This window comes from Crocodylus porosus, unplaced genomic scaffold, assembly GCF_001723895.1.
Source record: "Crocodylus porosus isolate Cpor-Errol unplaced genomic scaffold, CroPor_comp1, whole genome shotgun sequence".
Taxonomy (NCBI): Eukaryota; Metazoa; Chordata; order Crocodylia; family Crocodylidae; genus Crocodylus; species Crocodylus porosus.
Genome location: NW_017728932.1, coordinates 9,323,884 through 9,343,238, shown reverse-complemented (window position 1 = coordinate 9,343,238; position 19,355 = coordinate 9,323,884). Strand labels below are relative to the sequence as shown.

Sequence of the window (19,355 nt, the reverse complement as noted above, 5' to 3'; positions counted from 1 at the left end):
GCTGCGGCCCATGGGGCGGCGCGGGGCTCCGCGGCTCCGGCCCGCTCCTGCAGACCTGCGCCTTCGGGGCCTGCTCGGAGAGCAACTGTAAACCGAAAAGATGCGGGGCTGTGGAGGGAGGGCGGCCAGGAGGTCCCAGCGAAAAAAGGGATTGCTTTCTGCTGGCGGTTACTAAAGAAAAACCAAAAAAAACCCAAAAGGCGTTGCTTTCTGCTGATGGTTACTAAAGAAAACCGAAAAAAAACCCGAAAAGGCATTGCTTTCTGCTGATGGTTACTAAAGAAAACCCCCAAGGGAGGTGGGATCCCCTCTGCTTGAATCCATTTCCAGAACGGCAGCGTGCCCGCAACGCGATGCGAATGTGTCCGCAGGCTCGCATCCATGTGGCGCGGGGCGCAGGCTTCAGGTTGGGAAGGCAAGGGCGCACAGCTGTGACGTTTCAAAACCCCCACTGCACTGCTGTATGCATCGGATCAACATTTAATATTTATGTTAATGAATGGGCTAGCATTTTATAGGCTGGAAGGGACTTTGTAAGATCATGGGGTCCAGCCCTCCACCCAAGGGGCAGGATGTCAGCTGGGGTCAAAGGATCCCAAAGCATCCAAATGTCTCTTAAAGGAGTCCAGAGGAGGTGCTTGCAACCACCTCCGGAGGGACTCTAGTCCAGGCCTCGGGGGCTTGGACAGTAAAGAAGTTTTTCCTTACATGCAGCCTAAAACGGTCTTGTAGGAGTTTGTGACCATTGGACCTTGTCATCCCTCAGGGCGCTCTGGTGTTACCCAGATCCTGATGCGCACCCCTGATGTACTTATAGGCAGCCACCAGGTCCCCCCCGAGCCTGCGCTTTTCCAGGCTGAAGAGGCCCATGGCTCGCAGCCTCTCTTCATAAGGCCTATTCTCTTGCCCTCTGATCACGCACGTGGCTCTCCTCTGGCCTCTTCCTTTATCTCCTGGGTGACTTTCAGCAGTCTCCTGGAGATTTATATCTAATTCCTAGAGAAGCCGGGGCAATCCTGTAGGGTTGGCAACCCTAGCAACAGCATGAGCGTGACAAGGATGCAGCCTCCAAGTGAGCAGGCTGCCATTCTCAGCAGAGAGGTCAGGGCTGAGAGACTTGCAGGGTGCGTTCGTAAGGACGCCTGGGCGTTAGTGGCCAAGTAGCAGCAGCCAGATAGACCTGAACGTGCTGTCGGGGAGCTGTCGTGCAAATGCAGCCATTGGCGTGCGACTCCCCCATCCCTTTTGAGAGCCATAATAGTCAAGGGAGAGTGTCTGTGATTTGTACGTCACCGGCATTCGCATCGTACTGCACGTATGTACACATTGATCTCTGGCCATTCTTCGGTAAAGACTTGTTGAACTGAGGTCTTGAGATAGTTTTGTGGAGGCCATGCATACCTGCCCCCACCCGCACCAACACAGCTTGGCAGAGGTTTGACTAGGTAACCTTTAAGAAGGTCTTGGGAACAAAAATCGGTAACCTCACTGGTCACCAAAGCCCATGCATTTACCAAAGACAGTGATAGCTCATTAAAACGTACTGCTCCCCCTCTTAACCTCTCTGTGTATCCTCTTCCCTTGTGAACAATCTTACTCTTACAAAATGGGGGTTAACTATGTAGCAACTTGTCTTTTCTTGGTCTGTAACTACTTCTGATACCTTCTTCCTCCACAGGTTTACTACTTGCTGTTCTAAAGTGATCCTTTTTATTCATGCAATAGGGTTAAACAAAAGCAATTTTTCCTAAATGGTATTTAACTTGCTTCTCTCCCAGACCTGAAGAAGGACATTTGGTGTCCCAAAACTTGCCTAACCTACCCCCCACCTACAATAAATGCCAGTAAATGATGCGCTAAGTGGCCCCATAAACGATGCTGCCAGACCAGTGTTGCTTCTTGCACGTTCCTGAAATAAGTGAAACTGCTGTGCATATTGCAGTTCGTCCTCATACCTGTATGCAAAATTGTATTTAAGGAAATCATCAGTTTATTATGTGCTTTTGATATTACTGTGCTGTGTAAGCCCTTGCAGAAGCTGACCATGGGCGTTCGCTAGATGGATGGGTGGTTGCTGAGACTGGGCATGGAGGGAAGCCATCCACAAAACCCTTTCAGAGCACGCAGCACATCTCAGTAGAGTGCCCATTTTAAAGCTTCATTATGCTTATACACTGTGGTACATTTATTAATATGCAGTGGAGTGTTGAGAAACATAGTTTGCTCTTATCTCCAATCACTAAAGCATATCTGAATGCAATTTGCTTTGCCTTTTTTTTTAATATCATTTTTAAAGCAGCTTGCTTCTGAGTTTGTACAGTTCAGTGATTCACCATGGGGGGCTTGTTTATTAGCAAGAAATACTAACTTAAAGTATTCCCTTACATGGAAATTGAGAGTACGTTGTCTGCTGACTATGCCCCATAGAAGACCCAATCTACTAGTCACCAAAATCCAGAAAAATGGATGGGAATGAAGGGTGAACATTCCCTTAAAAGGGTCAATTAGCTCAAAGTGAGGTTGTAGAAGTTGTACTAAGAGTATATGGAAGTGATATACCCATAAGTGATTCACCAAGCCCAAAATTTAAATCCACCTTGGTACGAGGAACCGAACAGAGGACCTTGCACAGTGCCTCAGATAGGGCATTCGTATCTTTGCTTCTTGTAACAATACTCAGACGTACAACTGGGTCAGCCTCTGTACCCAGCAATGCAAAATAGAGACATAGCAGGTGAGAGCATAAAAGCAGTGTTATCCTGGCAAAATGTCATAGACCAGCAACAAAAATAAAAGCATAAAATATTGTTTGACTAGCAATTAAGCACTATGTTTGCTGTTGGAGAATGAACCTCTCTCTTCCTTCAGCACAAACCCAATCGCAGCCCTACAGCGCAGAGGTGCACCGATAAAGATTTTTTTGGCCGGCTGCATTCCTGGCCACATGTGCTGCAGCTGCGTACGTGCATGCAGCATTTATTGGTGATGTTACGGCTACACTGGCCAAAAAAAAAAGAAAGCAATTATTGATGGCCAATTATGTCAATTTTCCTTTTTATTGGTGCCGATCCAATATGCAACAGATATATTGGTGCACCTCTGCTACAGAGGTTGTCTAGGAAAGTTCGTATTTCCACATCCCTTCATCTGCTCATAAAACATGGGTCGCTTTAGAAATAAAACACTCAGTGGAAACCTACCGAGTCTCATAATTAGCCTTGGGCTTATGGACAGGGTCTGGGGAAAGGGTTTTTCGTTCAGATCCAGGACTGGTTGAACAGGCTATGCCACTGGTGTATCCTTTTTCATTTGGATTGCTTTGTCTCAGCTCATTGTTTAATACCTTTCTTTGATGTCCTTAGACTTGAGCGTGGTCCAAGGCCTGGAGAGATGGCATCCATGTTCCAAAGTGTCGGGTCATCAGCGGGCTGGAGAAAACACCAGTTACTGGCCGACATCGATGAGAACGAAAGCCCGGTGCCGGACAAATTTAAGAAGAGGCCTTCTTCAAGCTCTCTCAATACCATCTGCATGTCTTTGAGAAAACGAATGCCCTTAAAGCAGGTGGAGCTAAACCTCCATGAGAATCCCACTTGGGAAAGTCTGGAAGCAAAAGAGAAGCAACAAACCTTCCGGGCTATTACCAGAACAGCAAGAAACGCTTTTGGGACAGTGTCACAGGTACCTACCCTTGCAACAGAATATGGATGGGAGGGAAGGCCTGACCTGTTGGCCTGTTGTTTCAACACTACACATAGTGTGCCGCTGCCAAAGAGCACAAAGGGCTTTGTAACTGAAAATACAACTGTGTCTTATCAATGGTAAATGTTCTTTTTGCCATAGCAAAAACGGAAAACGATGCAGAGAGGAAAATGCAAGAAGTCCTGTTTAGAAATACTTCCAACAAAATATCTTTCTTTTGCAATGAACATAGAAACACTTTCTCTCTCATATATCATATTACACAGAGGTAGCTTTTAAAATAGGAAATTATAAAAAAAGTACAGCTGGATGTTCCTCTAGACCCTAGGTGTTCCCCTAGTCCAGGGACGGGCAATTATTTTGGGCAGACGGCCCGAAATAAAATTACTAAGTTTTGGCAAGCCATCGAGGGCCACATGACAGGCAGCCCAGGGCAAGTTAATATTAATTTTCAAATTTTTTTTTAGGGGCCCCACAGGCTGGATAGATTGACTTGGCAGGCCGCATTTTGCCCACCCCTGCGTCTAGTCCAACCCCTTGCTCGTAAAGATTTCCAAGGATGGAAATTCCACAGATCTGTCCCATGCTTAACCACCTTCAAAGTATAAAATTTCTTCCTAAAATATAACTGAAATTTTCCTGAGTGTAATTTGAGACCATTACTCCTTGTCCGTCCCTATGGTGAGAGAAAATAATCTATCACAATTGACTTTATAACCACTCTTAAGGTACTTTAACACTATTATCAAATCCCACCTCAGTTTTTTGCTTCTCCAGACAAACTAATCCCATTTCCTCCAAACTTTCTTTGTAAAGCATATTTCCTAAATATCTATTTTTTTTTCTCTCTCTTTCTCTCTGCTGGACTCTTTCCAATTTGTCCCTGCCTCTTTTCTGAAGTGAGTTGCCTGTAACTGGACACATTACTCGGGCTGAGGCCTCACCAGCACTGACCGAAGTAAAAGAATCACTTCCCTTGACTTGCAGGTGACACTTCTTTTAGTACAACCCAGCATGCTACTGGCTTTCTTTGCAACAGAGTAGACACCCCAGGTCAGATTCTGCAGTTCTGCAACCTAGCCAACCATTCCCCAGCCCATAGTTATGCGTGCAGTTGTTCCCTCTGAACTTCAGGACTCCACTTGTCCTTCTTGAATTTCTTTCAATTAATTTCAGACCATGTCTGTAGTTCATGTATAAAATATATGGCTATTTGATAATCCTCATGTGCCTGCATTTCAGAAAATCCAGAAGTCTTGTCAGAACCCCATGCAGCCTCTTGTGACTTCTCCAGCCAGAGCCCCTGCAAGAAGCAGCAGTGGCTCCAGTTCTGCCAAGAAAAGAAGCACACCCCCTCAAACTCCTCGGCGTAAGAACGGGTTTTCCAGAACTGCCGCCCCAGCATCTGGCCCCAGAAGTACCCCCCGATCCAGCAAGAGAGCCTCCCTCTCATCTGGGTCTGCAAGAAACTTCCAGGTAAAAGAATGGCGAAGCGTCTCTAACTGGCTGGGCAAAGATGCTCTCCCTCTCCGCAGATCTAGGAGAGCAGCAGCGTTGAAGAGCCCATATTCATCACCTCCATCTGCCACGGGCAAGAGGCAAGCCACCTTTGTTTGTACTTCCTACTACTTTTTGTTGCAATTAGAGTAGCTTGCTACCACCTTATTTCCCTGAAACAAAGCAGTATTTTACATGGCTAGGAGGGTAACAAAGTTGTTGCCTCAGCTTTCAGACACACTGATTGTGGCATAAAACTAAGTTATAGCAACTTCATTTCACACAAGGATGGGGAGGGAAAAGTCCGTTTTTCTTTGATGGGGCGATATAAAGTACATATCATGTGATTATACCAGATACGCAGCTTGAACCCTTAGATTTATTTATTTTCTTTGGCATTTCCCTGGGGGTTTTGGGGTTTTTTTTTGCATATTACTATAATACCTGGGGTCAGCTCCTACCGTCTAGGCTCTGTGTAAAAGCAGAATGAAAAGACGGCCCCCCACCTCCAAAAGTTAAATTTAAGTGGGCAGGAAAGAAAAATGAGCAGAGTGCAGTGTCTCATAAGGTGGAGAGAAACTGGCCAGTCTCACTGGCCTTACTAAGATTTGCATGACTCCTTCTTAACGAATCCACATTGGCTGTTCCTCTTCACCTTGGTGCTTCAATTCTTAAAAAGTATTAAATAGATTCCTTCCTGCTCTCCACTATCTTCCTGGATATTAAAGTTAGACTCAGTCTGTAATTCCCCTGCCCTCTGTGATCCCTGTTTTAAAAAGGTCAATCTATTTGTCCCTTTCCAGTCTTTTGAGACCTCACCTGAGCTCCATGGCTTCTCAGAACTAACAGCCAGCTGCTACTCTGTTATTAGCTCAGCCGGTTCCTTGAGGACTATGAGATAAATCTCATCAGGCCCTGTTGTCCTTCTTGAACAAGTTTTATCCATCCATGACAGTATTCCAGTCACCTGAACTATCCTACTAAATTTTAGTGATCCCAATGAGTGTGTGCATACTGGGACTTCCAGTTCTTCCTGCTTATTCCCCAGTAGCTGAGCTGGTTAAGCAGCTGAATGCCCCACTACTTTTCCCTCTTGCAACTCAATTAAGATTCACAGTATTTCCTCTTCTCAGGCCTTTATCCAGGTCAGTGGTTCTCAACCTTTTTAGATTCAAAGAACTGTGCCTTCCTACCCTCCAATAGATTCAAGGCACCACGTAGAGAATCCCAGCTTGTAGTTCTCACCCATTTTTGACTAAAGAGAAAGAATAGAGCAAGTATTCCACTGCAAAAAAAACAGCCACAACAGGTCCGAATGTTTTGAAATCTCTGGATTTATTGCACTTAACAAAGCTAACATTGCATGGCACCCCACATCACCCTTGGAAAAGATCTCAAAGCACCCCAGGGTGCCATGGCATCCTGGTTGAGGAAAACTGACCTGGATCATCTTGCACTTTACTTACCTTTGGATTTTTGTCTCCACCCCATTTTGAACCTAGCTGAAAGCCCTCCTCCTTAGGTTAGCAAAGATGCTTTCCCCCTCTCCCCTTTTGTAAGGGTGGATCCTCTTTGTGATTTGTAAGCCTTTGTGGCACACCATCCCTACACGACATCCTGTAGAAAGAGTTAAGAGCGAATTTTGGCTAAGGTTGGGTGGGAGCCGTGCTTTTTCCTAGAGTCCTAAGATTTAGCAGGACAGACGACTAGGATACATAACTAGAAAGATACAGCTGCGGTGGCAAGGGGCTGGATTCAGATAACCTAAGAGGTGTGTCCCATTTGACTCTTACCATTAAATATCTCTTTCAGAGAGTTTGAGTGTGAGTTGGAATTGGTCTCCACAGGAATTCGGCAGCTGAAGCGTCTCTCTCAGGTGTTTGATGATGCCATTGTAAGACAGGAGAGGTAAATGAAAATTAGACACGTTTATCCCCACTGCCCAACTCTTGCTGTCCAGAGGGATAGTCCTGCAGGGGGATAGTCCTGAGAAACAGTTCACCACTTCCCATCCAGAGTCAGTGATGCTGCTAAATATAAACTAAATGATCCCGGCAGTTCATACTGAAGATGAGCGAGAGCACCAGAAGCATCTCAGCTACAATGTAATGCGGCCTTTCTGTTTTAAAACCAGCTATGTCTAGAAATCTGAAGTCTGGCTTGCAGTTGCTGTAAAGCCTATAATACAGATTCTCCTTACGTGCTTTCAACTAGGAAAACAGACTTCTCCACATCAGTGGAGCCAAACTCCCAATTTGCCATATGGCGGGTTCCCCCGGCCAATGCAGTTGGCTTAGTAGCCTAAAGGGTTGCCAGTAGGCAATCAGTAGAATCTCTCTCAAATTTCATACAAATATGAGCCTGAACGCCACCTGGGAATTTGCAAGAGAAAGCACTTGAGCCAACTTAAATAATATTGAAAAACAATGTATTTAAAAATATGCAGATCCCAACAATGCCCGAGATTAATTTGGTTTGTGAAGTGCAAGACTGATTATGGTTGGTATTGCAATTTCCCCTTCGTTAGGGATTTCTCAGGCATGGGAAAGAAAACTGTAAGTGAAGACTGTGGCTTCAGTACTTCACCACATGGCAGGGCAACCTGCCACCACGGTATATGGTGTCCCAATTCACTCTAACTTACGTTGTCTACTAGCTTTCAAGTTTAATGACCCTTTAAACACGCAGGGCAAAGGTCCTTTTTCAGAGATCATCAAAATAGTGAAAGGCTAAGCAAATATTCTTGTAACTGTTGTCCAAATCCAAAAAGATAGATGCTGTACTCTATGAGAGTCCTCCTTCGTCTGATCAAGTGTGGGCAAAAGTAGCCAAAATTCCCAAAGGTCCTATATCAATTTAATGATCATAACCATTTGAAGTTCAATAAACCCTCATTCCTAATATTCTTCCATCTGTTAGTGATATGACAGTTTCTCTCATTCGTAACTGAAGATAGTACCAGCCAGGTAAAGTTGTTCTTCAGCTTGCTTTGAGTATGCTTGCTTCACTTGCATGCATCTGAATGGAGAAAAACTGCCGTTTTGGGCGAGAAGGACAAACCATCCCTTCTTTCCTCACGTTCACCAGTGTCGGGTCTCTCGTATGGCTGCGGTGACCTACTGTGCAGCCATCAACCCCAATCAGCCTCGGGTAGACTGGAGGCCACATCAGAACTTCAGTTTGATTTCTGTGCAAAACGGCTGTTTTTCTCACCAAAGCCCAGAAAATATTCTGGTTACTAACATTTTGTCACGTGACTTCAGTTCTCCCCAGTTACTAACTAAGACTATACAGCATGACAGAACAAAATGTTACCGTGACTTGCCTACTTTCAGTATGTGTTCTTCACCCTTCTTAATATCTCACTGTTACGACAAAGCTACTTAGGTAACAATAGTTGACATCTGTATTGCTGGCGTTAAAGGCAGCAATTGCATCTAAGTGGATGTAGAACAGGCAACATTTCTCCACTGTGAATTTCTAAACATTGTGTTTAGTGTCAATTCAGTGAACCTTCCCGTTAATAAATTTACTATGGGAACTCCTTAAAATGCGAGAATTATCTTCACCAACTGCTGCACAGGTTTGTACTCTGAATTTTTATTTCAGGAAGAAAGAGGGTGTTAGCATCTACCAGTGTGTTCCTATACCCACTCTTGTGACAAATACTGTATTGAGCTTGCATGTGCAAAATCACATGAAAAGGTGGAATTTTCATCATTTAAACTATGAGCGATTTGGCAAGTGTCCTACACCATTAAGTAGGATAGTTGTTATTACATTATAGTAATGCAGTTTGCTTTAGGTGTATGCCCCAACTCTGTCCCTTACTGATTTGTAGATCTTCAGTGCTTATGGGTTTAATATTTATTTAACTTGTTGAGAAAAGCTTTTGCCACCCCCGCAAACTACCTTTCCAGCTCCAGTATCTGTGACTTTCTTTTCTTTCACTTATCGAAGGCCCACTTAGATTTAAAAAGTAGTCTTGTATAGAAACTTAAAATTTCCCAGCTGCCTGATTCTCTGCAAAACAAGCAATGATGTAAATCCAAAGTGCACACAATCACGTGTCTCAGACATTTGTAAAGTCAGGAATTGGACTGTGCCCATTAGTGTTCCTGTTAATTAGTCTATTATACTGCTTGATTTGCTGCCATATAGCTGCAAGTAAAAAAAAAACAAAACCTTTTCATGACTTAGTTGCACTTTCTTGTATTCAGACCCCTGTTTAATACACAAAGCATGCTTTCTTCCTTCTGTGCTGCTGCCTTCTGCCAGCTTTCCAGCAGTTGGTTGTGCAGTACATACACATTACTTAACCTTAGTAATTACTTTGTATTAACAGCCCTCCTTTTTTTCCCCCCTTCTCTACAGAAAACAGGCAATATCAAATTATCATCATCTAATGGCACAAAATTTGAAGTCCCTACATCATTCTCGGAAACTCTCTCAGTCTTTCAGGAGGCGCATGAAGAGGCTCCACCAAGCAATAGGCACTCGGACTGAGATGGCTTTACGTAATTTTAGCAACTTGTGACCGTGTGAAGGGTTAACTCAGTATGCGACTCAGAGGGTTGCGTTTTCAATGTCTTCTATGTTTGGATTTAAATAACTAGACTTTATTAACTGTGTATCATTCCTTTCAAATCATGACAAAGCATCTCAGATTTTTCCTTTTTTGGTTTCTCTGTCCAAGCAGGCAGAGATTACAGGGCAGCCCATTATATGATCCTTCCGCAGTGGAAAAGCAATTTGAACTTGACCTCTGTGTTTCAAAATGGGGGAGGCATGGGGTCCCATCAGTATCCTCCAAAGCACAGCTCTGCTTCTGTGAGGCCTCAGCAAGACTATAATGCTGTTTTTATGAAGATACCTGCCTCCTATTAGAGGATGTTGTGGATGAATGTTTCCACAGAGCTTTGGGCATAGAAACACCGTTGGTGCTTAAGTCTTATTTTCAAAAGTGACTTGGGTCACTGCTACCTTAGATCCTTTTGAAAACATTGACTGACTTCAGTTTCCCTTGTTGGAAACAACTAAGAACTATGGGATTCTGTTTGAGTTACTCCAGATTGACCCTGGATCAGCCAAGACTCAGTATGGCCCCCTCCTTTCATCTCAACTAGTTTGACTCTGAACTCCATACTGGTTCTAACGCTCGATTTCTTGCATGCTGCTACTACAACAACTTGGATCCTAACAGCTGACATAAATACTGCTCTTGCAAATTAGGAGTGCTTGTGACTCCTGCACACAACTGAAGGCAATTTAAGTTGGTTTCGAAAGCTCAAGTAACACTAAGTCCTATTTAATTAGCAGGTAGTTTAAACAGATCTAATATTTTACCACTTTTTTTTTAAACTAACAAGTTGTTTTGACAACCATCATATACGAGAAGCTGTATAAGCTAGGCAAGCTAAGCTTAGCAAAATTAACATTTTCTAACATTTTAACGAAGTGAAGGAAACTGTCATATTCTAAAATTCAGTATCAATGCTGCTGCTTCAGACAGCATCTTTTCCTCCTGGTATTCTCTGGGAGAAGGAGATAAACACAGTGGTACTTATTACTTCTAAAAAAATAACATCTGTTACTATTGTTAAATTGCAGGCTAAGTATGAATCCTGTTTCCATGTTTTGAATAATTTGAAGACACAATATTTTAGTGAAAATGAAGCAGCCCATAGTCTAGCATCAAAATATGAATGTGCAAGCACTCATGTGTACAAATCCTTTTCTTGCCTGTTGCCAAACCACATTTTGTGAAGACATTATTGTTTGGAAAGGGTGAGTGCGTTTTGAACACCAGGTTCCAGCTCCCGTTCAAATACGGATAAAACTGGGACAACCCTTGCAGCATTTTACAGGCCCACGGAAAACTTTTATAGAAAGAAAAAGGCTAGAAGTAATAGAGCACCTGTGCTGAATCGAGTAACTTTCACTTGTATGTATTGATATATTAAAAAGAAACAACCCTTGTCAAGGTTTTCAGAAGTTGTGTCTCATTGCAAACATTTTTGAAGCACCTATCTCGCCCCTTGCAAAAATCCTCACCCTTCAATTTCCACTCATCTTTCAGTTGGGAGTTAGGTGTTTATCCGTGTGCTTTCATTTCTATACTGCTTCAGATGAAGTGCTAGTTCTCTGGCAGGTACCGAGTCCAACACGCTAGTGTTCACCATTACCGTACAATGGCACGACGGCCATTGCAAGCAGATTGCTACGCTTGATGGCTTTCATGGGACAGCGTACCCATACCGCTATAAAGAAAAGTCCACAAGTCTAGACACTTAAAGGCAAAGAAGGTTTTTATTTGAGTGACTAACTTTTTATAAGATTTTAAAAACCAGCTCACATCAAAATCTAGACCAGCTGTAAAAATCTTACTCCTGTAGTTCATGTTTTAAGAAATTCATTATTATACATTTTTAAATCTTTACAAGGCAGCCATAAGAAATATAAACATTTTGTCACCATATATAACCTTCCCACTGACAAACAATATTTAAAAGTATACACTTATTAAAACTGTAGACTTAAAGACCATGTACAATTTCAAGTCTCCTCACAGGAATTGTTATAAGTAGACTTTTTTCCCCACATAAATAGAAAAATAAGTATGCATTAGGGTTGGGGTTCTGCCATGGGACTGCCATTCCTGACCCTTTGGGTATCCTATTGAAAAGCAACTATCGTCCCATTCTTCAAAGCTTGTGATTTGTCTTACCTATCTCAACTTGCTAATCTTCACAACTCCTTGTAGTGTTGCATTGTAATGTACTTATGTTTGTCCCTCCCCAAGATCTATCTATTTTTAAGGAAGATGAGGTTTAATTGTCAAATTGTTCCACCTGTTCCCAAAAGCATGTCTGGTTTTTAAAAGCATGTGGTAGTTTTTTAAACAAAATTAGGGGCTGCATCATCATCCCCTGCTGTAGACCTTACCCCAAAAGGGGAGTGCCAGCTCCAATAACTTCAACCCCAAAGTCCCTTTCTTTGTTCAAAGCAGAAGCTCTTGCTGCTCTGCGCAGCATCCACACACCCTCGCTCCCAAGAAGTGACTACTGTACACTCCTACTATTCCCCTTCCAAAACAGGTGCAATCTTAATTCACCTTTAAAGCTTGCGTTTTACGTCTGGTCAGCAGCTTGAATCGAAACCTTGAACCCGTTTCAGTTTTAGTTCGCACCTCTTAGATCCCCGTCTTCATCGTTCTCACTCAAGCTAAGAACACACCTTTTTGCTTGTTTGCAGTACAGATATAACCTGTCCCTTAACTTGCAAGGAGGGACTGCTGGGGATCAAGCTATGCTTTCCATGCTGGCTGAGATGAGAAAAAGCAAGCAGCCGAAGAGAAGCTCTTGATACCTGTGTATTAAGGGGATCTAACCCTGTACCAGGCTGAAGAGAAACAGTGATCCCAACTTTGTCACATCGCCTCGCCCCCCAAAAAAGGGGGAAAAAAAATCAATACAAATTCTATGATTTCAGTGTTCATTTTAATTCTCTGCAATAGGAAAAAAAAAACTAGAGGATGACTTGACCCCTCCATTTAAAACTATAACCTCAGATACTGAGTGATTCATCTTACTAAAACAGATAAGAGACATTTAAAGCACAAAAAATGCTGATTATTTACTACTTACCTTCCTGTGTGGAAATCTTATTCTTTAACACATTTTACTCGAAGGCTTTGAAGCGCTTCTACGGACCCTAGTTTTGTAAGAAAAGCAGCCCACAAATCTAAATTGTGGCCAAATTTAAGACAGGTGGCCCTTCGAGAAGCCAATGGAATGTACAGTTTTTGTTCTTCCTTTTGCTTTAAAAAAAAAAATCACAATGCAAGCTTCATGCTAGTAGTAGATATTTAGCTACTTTGGGTTTTTTCACTTTTCACTTGGTTGGAACATTTTTTACAAGGTAGAAGCAGCTTGCTTTTCTGAATAGCCACAGGCAAGGAACACCTTTCATGTTATCTGAGCCTTTCAAGAATGAGGTGCCTCTAAGATGAGTGTAGACATCTTGGCCAATACTGCTTCGCAGAATCAACTGCTTAAGCTTAGGGTTTTGTTTTGCTTAATTTATTGCTTGTTCTAATCTCCCTTGCAATTTGGAAATTTTTCGACTTCCATACGGCCTTTCCCTTTCTGAACTTTCCTGTTTGAAAAGGCTGCGATGTGAGATAAGTAGCTGGCAAACATGCCGGCTAATGCTCTTGTTCCCACCTCGACAGATCACAATGGCAGATGACTCATGAACCCCAGGGAGCGAGAAAAACAGTGAATGCTGTGCAGTTCTCACACCTAACAAAATAGTATGCTGGATAGATAGAAAACATGCCACAGAATTAAACGAGAATACTTTGGTCAAGCAAGATTTTGTTCGAAGAGCACTAGTATAGGCAAACATTTTTTGAACATTTCTTATTGAAATAATAAGCAAATTTGGATTTACATTACTACTCATGTCTGGAATATTTTGCACTCTTTTACAATGCTACCTTTTTCAAACTTATCTAACAGGACAACAAAACTGAACAAACAGCAATTGTAAAAAATGCGGATTGGTTACAAATTTGCTGTGAAAGCTGTACCAAAACGTCACATAGGGTGGCTATGAATTCAGTAAACACACGCACACAACACACACCACAGTTGTGAAGGTGTCTTTTCACAATATCTCAGGTAAAAGTCCACCACTGCTATTAAATCACTGCCATTTTTTTACAGTAATAAAAAAAATGGATCCCACATCAACAGGGCAGAGAAATAAGTGCTCCCAGTCTCAGTGTTACTTGTGCATGGATCTTTAACTCCTCCTCAGAGTATTCATTTAGCATTTTACATTTCCAGTGACTCCCCCTCAATTTAGCAAGCTCAAAGATTGATTTTCCATGCTGATCAGTCTGGAGGGACGAAACAGCTGAAATTCAGGGAGGCCAGTGTGCATACTTGAACCCCCAAAACTTCCCTTGGTGTTCACTAAATCTTCAAGCCCTCTGAATTCTGAATCCAGGCCAGTTTGGGTGTCCAAACAATGCAGAGATGATGACTTATCATAACTTGATGCAAACAAGAAGATAACCAAACCCAGCTGCAACAGACTTTTTAAAGCACTGATCCCCCATGCTGAAAGCCTAAGCAAATTCATTGGAGGCTTAAAGCAAATTCTAAAATTCCAGTTGACTTGTCTACATCTCCAGACCATGGCAAGGACGATATTGTAGATAAAGTATCTTGCCAAATATTTACTACCTCTAAACAATTTCTTTAACAGTTAGCAAGGATTGAAGATTATACTGTTGAATTAACGGTCAGGCCTGGCCAGTGTCCGAAAAAATAGCTAACTATGTTGGCAAGAGTTTTAATACAGTATCTGGGTTCCCAAATTTCTCCTGCCATAAAATAGCTGCTCGTAGCCCTGGCTGGCTGCGAGATATTCAGACCCAAACGTCATATTCTGTTTACATTCTTCATACTACCAGCCTGATTGAACTTCTGAGACTATTTTAAAGGCAATTAGCCAAAGTTAAAAAAAAAAAAAAAAAAAGTCATCTGAAATTCAGGAACAACCAGGTTCTGACTGGTATGAAGCACTGACCTTTAACTGGACCGCTGTGAGATGGTTTGCAAAGGTGAAAGAGCAGTGATCCAAAGGTAAACCTTTCAATCCCTGAGCAATAAGTAGTGTTGGAATTATGCAAAGGCCACATGAGTGCTAGTATCTCTCATGAAACCAAGTGAAGGGAGCTATTCTCAGCTTAATTTTAATACTGTTTATAGCAATATTAGAAAGTTAATATTCTAATCACATACACAGACTAGCACTTATTTCACTGCTTTATATTATAACACTGTTAAGTTGGCATGACAGTGGCTATAAGGAGACCCAGGTACTAAGGAAAAATTCAGGTTAAAAATACAGAGCTTTTGTGGTTACCAGTGAAAGCAGGGGACTAGACTCAATGACCTAAGAAGGTCCTTTCCAGTCCTGTGTTGAAACCCACTTCCCTTAAGGATGGATGCAGTTCTGATTAGGTCCCTTTCTGGAAGTAGGTTTTCCCTACTGAAATACGTATACGGGAGAATACACTTGGGAAACCCGTGGCTGGTAGAGGTAGACATTTAGCTAAAGCAACAATAGCTCTAAATTGCACAGCAGGCACAATAATTACCAGCAGTATACAGGCTGAACCACACACAACTGCTTAAAAATGTAATTTCAAAGTAAGCAATCAGTGTCACCTTTAGATCTTCCCAAGAGATTTCAAATTTGCCTATTAAGTCCCTCCTTGTTAAATATTATGCTCATTTACCTGTTAAACTTGGCAAATAGAAGCAAGCTGGAAAACACTGTGTCCTATGGAGTCTATAAAACAGAAGACCTAAAACCAGCCGTGAGCCCATCGCAGCAACAGGCGAATAAAATTGTTGCAAGACCAGTAAGCCAGGAATTGGCTAAATGTTTCAAGCCATTACTGGCCAGAGCTTTAGATCACTATAGTAAAGTCCCACTTTTTACTCTATGTGCTCAGGGCATTTCTGTTGGTACCAGTTAGAACAGAGGTATCTGATAGACAAGAAGCATGGAATTAGCATCAAACGTGCATCTTTGTTACTTACTTTTCTTTTTCCTAGAGCAGCGGCAGAGCGCAGCAAATTCATCAATAGGATCAATCAGCCGTGGCTCCACTAAGATGTGCAGAACCGGGCACGCTACACTAGCAGCAAAACTTAGCACAGGGGATTGGATTTTGCTCTACTTCCTACTCTGCACAGTTTCAATCTGGTCGCAGAGAATGGAAAATCAGATGAGGGAAGGAAGGTGCAGACTGATCAAAGGAACGCACATGGGGCAAAGACAACACAGAGTAACCATTTAAAGTGCTGTGTGTTAGTAGACCTGTTAACACTCATTAAGAGACATTTGTAAACTAAAAACCACACTGAGCATAGTTCCTGCAGATAGTACATTTGGCTTTTGTATCCAAATGACTTGGAGCCAAAGATGTTAGGCAAAGGGTGCAAATAAAACAGTCCCCATAATCAAAGTGTTTGGCTGTAATTAGCACAAGCTTGCAAAACAATGAGTTTCTTCATTTGATTTGTGTAATTTCTGATCTTTGCCTGAGCATGGATTTTGAGATCGAATTACGTTTTATGTATTTGATTTTTTTGTTTTAAGGAAGTGTACAGCTATCAAGTTGGGTGGCATTCCAAATCGGTGATAAACTTAATCACTTCTGCCTGCCAAATAGTAAGATGAAGGAAATAACCTATGCTGTTCTACCTGTAGAGGTGACTTCCTGCCTTCTAAGACCAGAAACTCCTGTCTAAGCCTTCAAAACTGAGTTTTTGGTGTCTGGGGAATATAAATTTCCTCTGCAGCCTCATGGTAGCTTCCTTTCGCATTCTCTGTCCATACCCTACACTTACCAATCAGGCTCTTTTGAGCTTGTTTCTGGTTTGGCTCCAAGACGAAGACCATTTCAGAACAAGCACGAAAAACGCCCTGCATTGCCTGTGCCCTCTCCCAGCCTCACAAACCTGTTTTGAATCGTGTTTTTCCTGAGCAATTACAACTTTGGTACAGGTATGGAAACATGCTTAAATCTGAGCCCAATCTTGAAAAATCTCTAATTAAGTGAGGAAGCCCCCACTGAATTTGGAGTCGTCAGCAGGTCTCGTCAGAGAGAATTTGTAGATTCTGGATTTTTGCATCTCTCCAATATACGTCTGTGAAACAGTCACAAGTCAGGCAAGTTGTGCCAATTACCTCCAATAGATCCTTTTAGGGGAGCTGAGAAAGTCTAAATGGATTTTGCAGATCACTGGATGACAGCTACTTCTAATGGGTGCCTACCGTTTCATAGCATCTCATTTTTTTAAACCGAAATGCTGGTAGGCATTTTAAACCCTGCAGTCTATCTAATATAATAGTTGCTTTAAAGAGGAGTGAACAGGAAAAAATGTTGCTGAATTACATAGGCAATTGAATCACTTCTTTTTCTGTCCGCTGTAAGTTTCTGGAAAAAAATTCACTCAAAAACCAGATTGCCTTAGTTCTCGAGCCCCTCTAGCATAGAGGTTTCTTTAGCTTACCTCCTTAAGATCCACGTGTCATACTGAAATGGTCAAACTCACCTCCTTGCTTTGAAGCAGGTCACACATATTGGTACAGTCACCAAGTTCCACGAAAACAGTTGAGATCTTTGTACACTTTGCACATCGCTTTTTATATAGCAACGTTAACTGGGCTTCAAACTGCAGCAGTGAGGGAATGGATTTCTACCATGAAGCACTGATGATTTTGTTCACAAGTGGATTTCCCCAGCGTTTTGTTTTTACACCTAGCTACCTCACTCCAAAGGTGTGTAGATCAGAGACGGGGTTAGTGCATGTTCACCAGCATGGTCAACCAAAAGAAATCTTGGGTTTAAGGCACCCAAAGAGTTTTGCTGTGCAAATCCCAATTACCCATTATTCTGCTTCACTTCTTCTGTTTGTATTCCTTTTTCTCCAAAGTAAAGCAGAAGTACCGACACCCATTTGTGTTTTAAAATGTAAACCTCTCTTTGACTTAGGAGACTTATTATGCTCATTTAGGTACAACTAATTAACTGGTGTTATAGTCCTTTAAGTATCTTCCATTCGGTGACACCAACCTGTGGCAACTGTCCCCTTATTGCACATTTTATAACGTATCTTGTAACAACTTCCCATTCCCCGCAGCCCCCAAACAAACCAAACCCAAGATGTACGTTTTTGTTATTTTGCTGTTGTGAGCACTTGCGATCTTTCAGATCTGGTTTCTTGATAAGTATGGTGAGAGGAACAGATGGAAAGTTCCCAGCTTGGTTAAAGGAGGCAGATATAAGAACAGGGATGGCTCTGGGGTACCAGGTCTTCCCCCTACCTCTTACGTTGAAGCTGCCTAAGTACTATCTTCAAGGCATGCCTACAGGGTTACAGGAGTGTGCCCAAGAAATATGCCTCAAAGCTTTCTATGGCACAGACTCAAATTTATGGACTCCGCCTCGAACCCACGCTATGGGAGGAAGATGCCGATCATGGTCCTTGTCCGATTCGGGCTGGCTCTGGGCACGCTCTGGTTTGGGGTTGGATGAAGGTGGGTCGGGTTGCTGTACAGACATAGTCCTGCGTAGGTGATTCCTTTTGCGCAGAAATTCAGGCTGGGAGTGCAGGCCAAAGCTGCCTTTCCTTAGGATCATCCGGGAGTTGTTCTTCTTAGGCCGGGAATGGAGAGTGAATTCCAGCAAGGCTAAGTGGGCTGCGTAACCTTCACTGAGGAACTAAAAAAAAAAAAAAGAGGAGTTGAGAAGATAGCGTGCATTACTGATAAAGAACCAGGCTCCATACTCGGAGACAGGTTCTCAGCAAATACCTTGGCGCTAGGAAAGCATTTGGCCCATTGTGGCTGTCATATTGGCTGAAGCACGGACATTGCTAACTAGCTAATCAGAGCCGCCTCCTTTCCGGAGCAGATGCTAATGGCTGCAGGGTAGCTACTTGCAAAGTCAATGGTGCAGAAAGCCAACCTGCACCCTGTGGCGAAGGGAACAAAACATCCTTCCCAGCACTGTCACTATGGTAATTAGAGGCTGATCCTGCTCTTGTTGCATTCAGCAGAATCTGACCTTTCGTGCCAAAGCATCAGAATGGGCCCAAGAGGTGACAATGCTCCTGAGGTTCAGCAGCAGAGGAGCAAGACTGCAATCAAATAAAGCTCTGGAGAGGTGAAATGAAGAGCCGGGACCTCTATTAGTAAAACCACAATCCTGATCAAAAGGCATGACTTCTTGCCTTTGAACCACTTTGGCTGGAAGACCACTGTATTTAAGACAAGACTCTTGTATTTTTACTCCCCGTTCACAGTTTCAATGTTGTCATTCAGCAGTATACCGTATATACCCCAGTGGTTGAGAAATCTGTATTCTTGGGTGCCTTTCACCCTCCCTGTGTATCCAATCTCTACCACTTCTCCTGGAGAAGACATGTAGGAGTTAGAAGTTCTGTATGGGACACCCTGCCTATGTCCAGACAACATGTCTGCGGTGACACAAACGGCATATTCAATGCAAAATAGCAGCGGGGGCGTGGGGGAGAGAGGAGGGCGTGGAGATTCTGGGATCAAAA

The 19,355-nt window shown here is 42.7% G+C and overlaps 2 protein-coding genes across 4 annotated transcripts in view; one reads left to right on the top strand and one right to left on the bottom strand.

Annotated features, from left to right (window-relative positions):
* Positions 1-3,341: 3,341 nt before the first annotated feature.
* Positions 3,342-11,190, top strand: FAM64A (family with sequence similarity 64 member A). 2 transcript variants are annotated; one of them, XM_019545548.1, is made up of 4 exons: positions 3,342-3,681; positions 4,945-5,307; positions 7,016-7,107; positions 9,574-11,190. In XM_019545548.1, exons 1-4 carry the CDS (start codon positions 3,391-3,393, stop codon positions 9,734-9,736), a joined length of 909 nt encoding a protein of 302 aa, XP_019401093.1. In that variant the 5' UTR covers positions 3,342-3,390; the 3' UTR covers positions 9,737-11,190. The 2 variants fall into 2 exon arrangements, with proteins under 2 accessions (XP_019401093.1, XP_019401094.1); XM_019545549.1 differs by lacking the exon at positions 9,574-11,190 and adding an exon at positions 8,119-8,165.
* Positions 11,191-11,489: 299 nt separating this feature from the next.
* Positions 11,490-19,355, bottom strand: part of PITPNM3 (PITPNM family member 3) — a 228,260-nt gene continuing 220,394 nt past the window's right edge. For both annotated transcript variants that reach the window (XM_019545546.1, XM_019545547.1), the window contains one exon: positions 11,490-18,511. In XM_019545546.1, the coding sequence (XP_019401091.1) occupies positions 18,203-18,511 (309 nt within the window). In that variant the 3' untranslated portion in view covers positions 11,490-18,202. The remainder of the gene's footprint in view (positions 18,512-19,355) is intronic.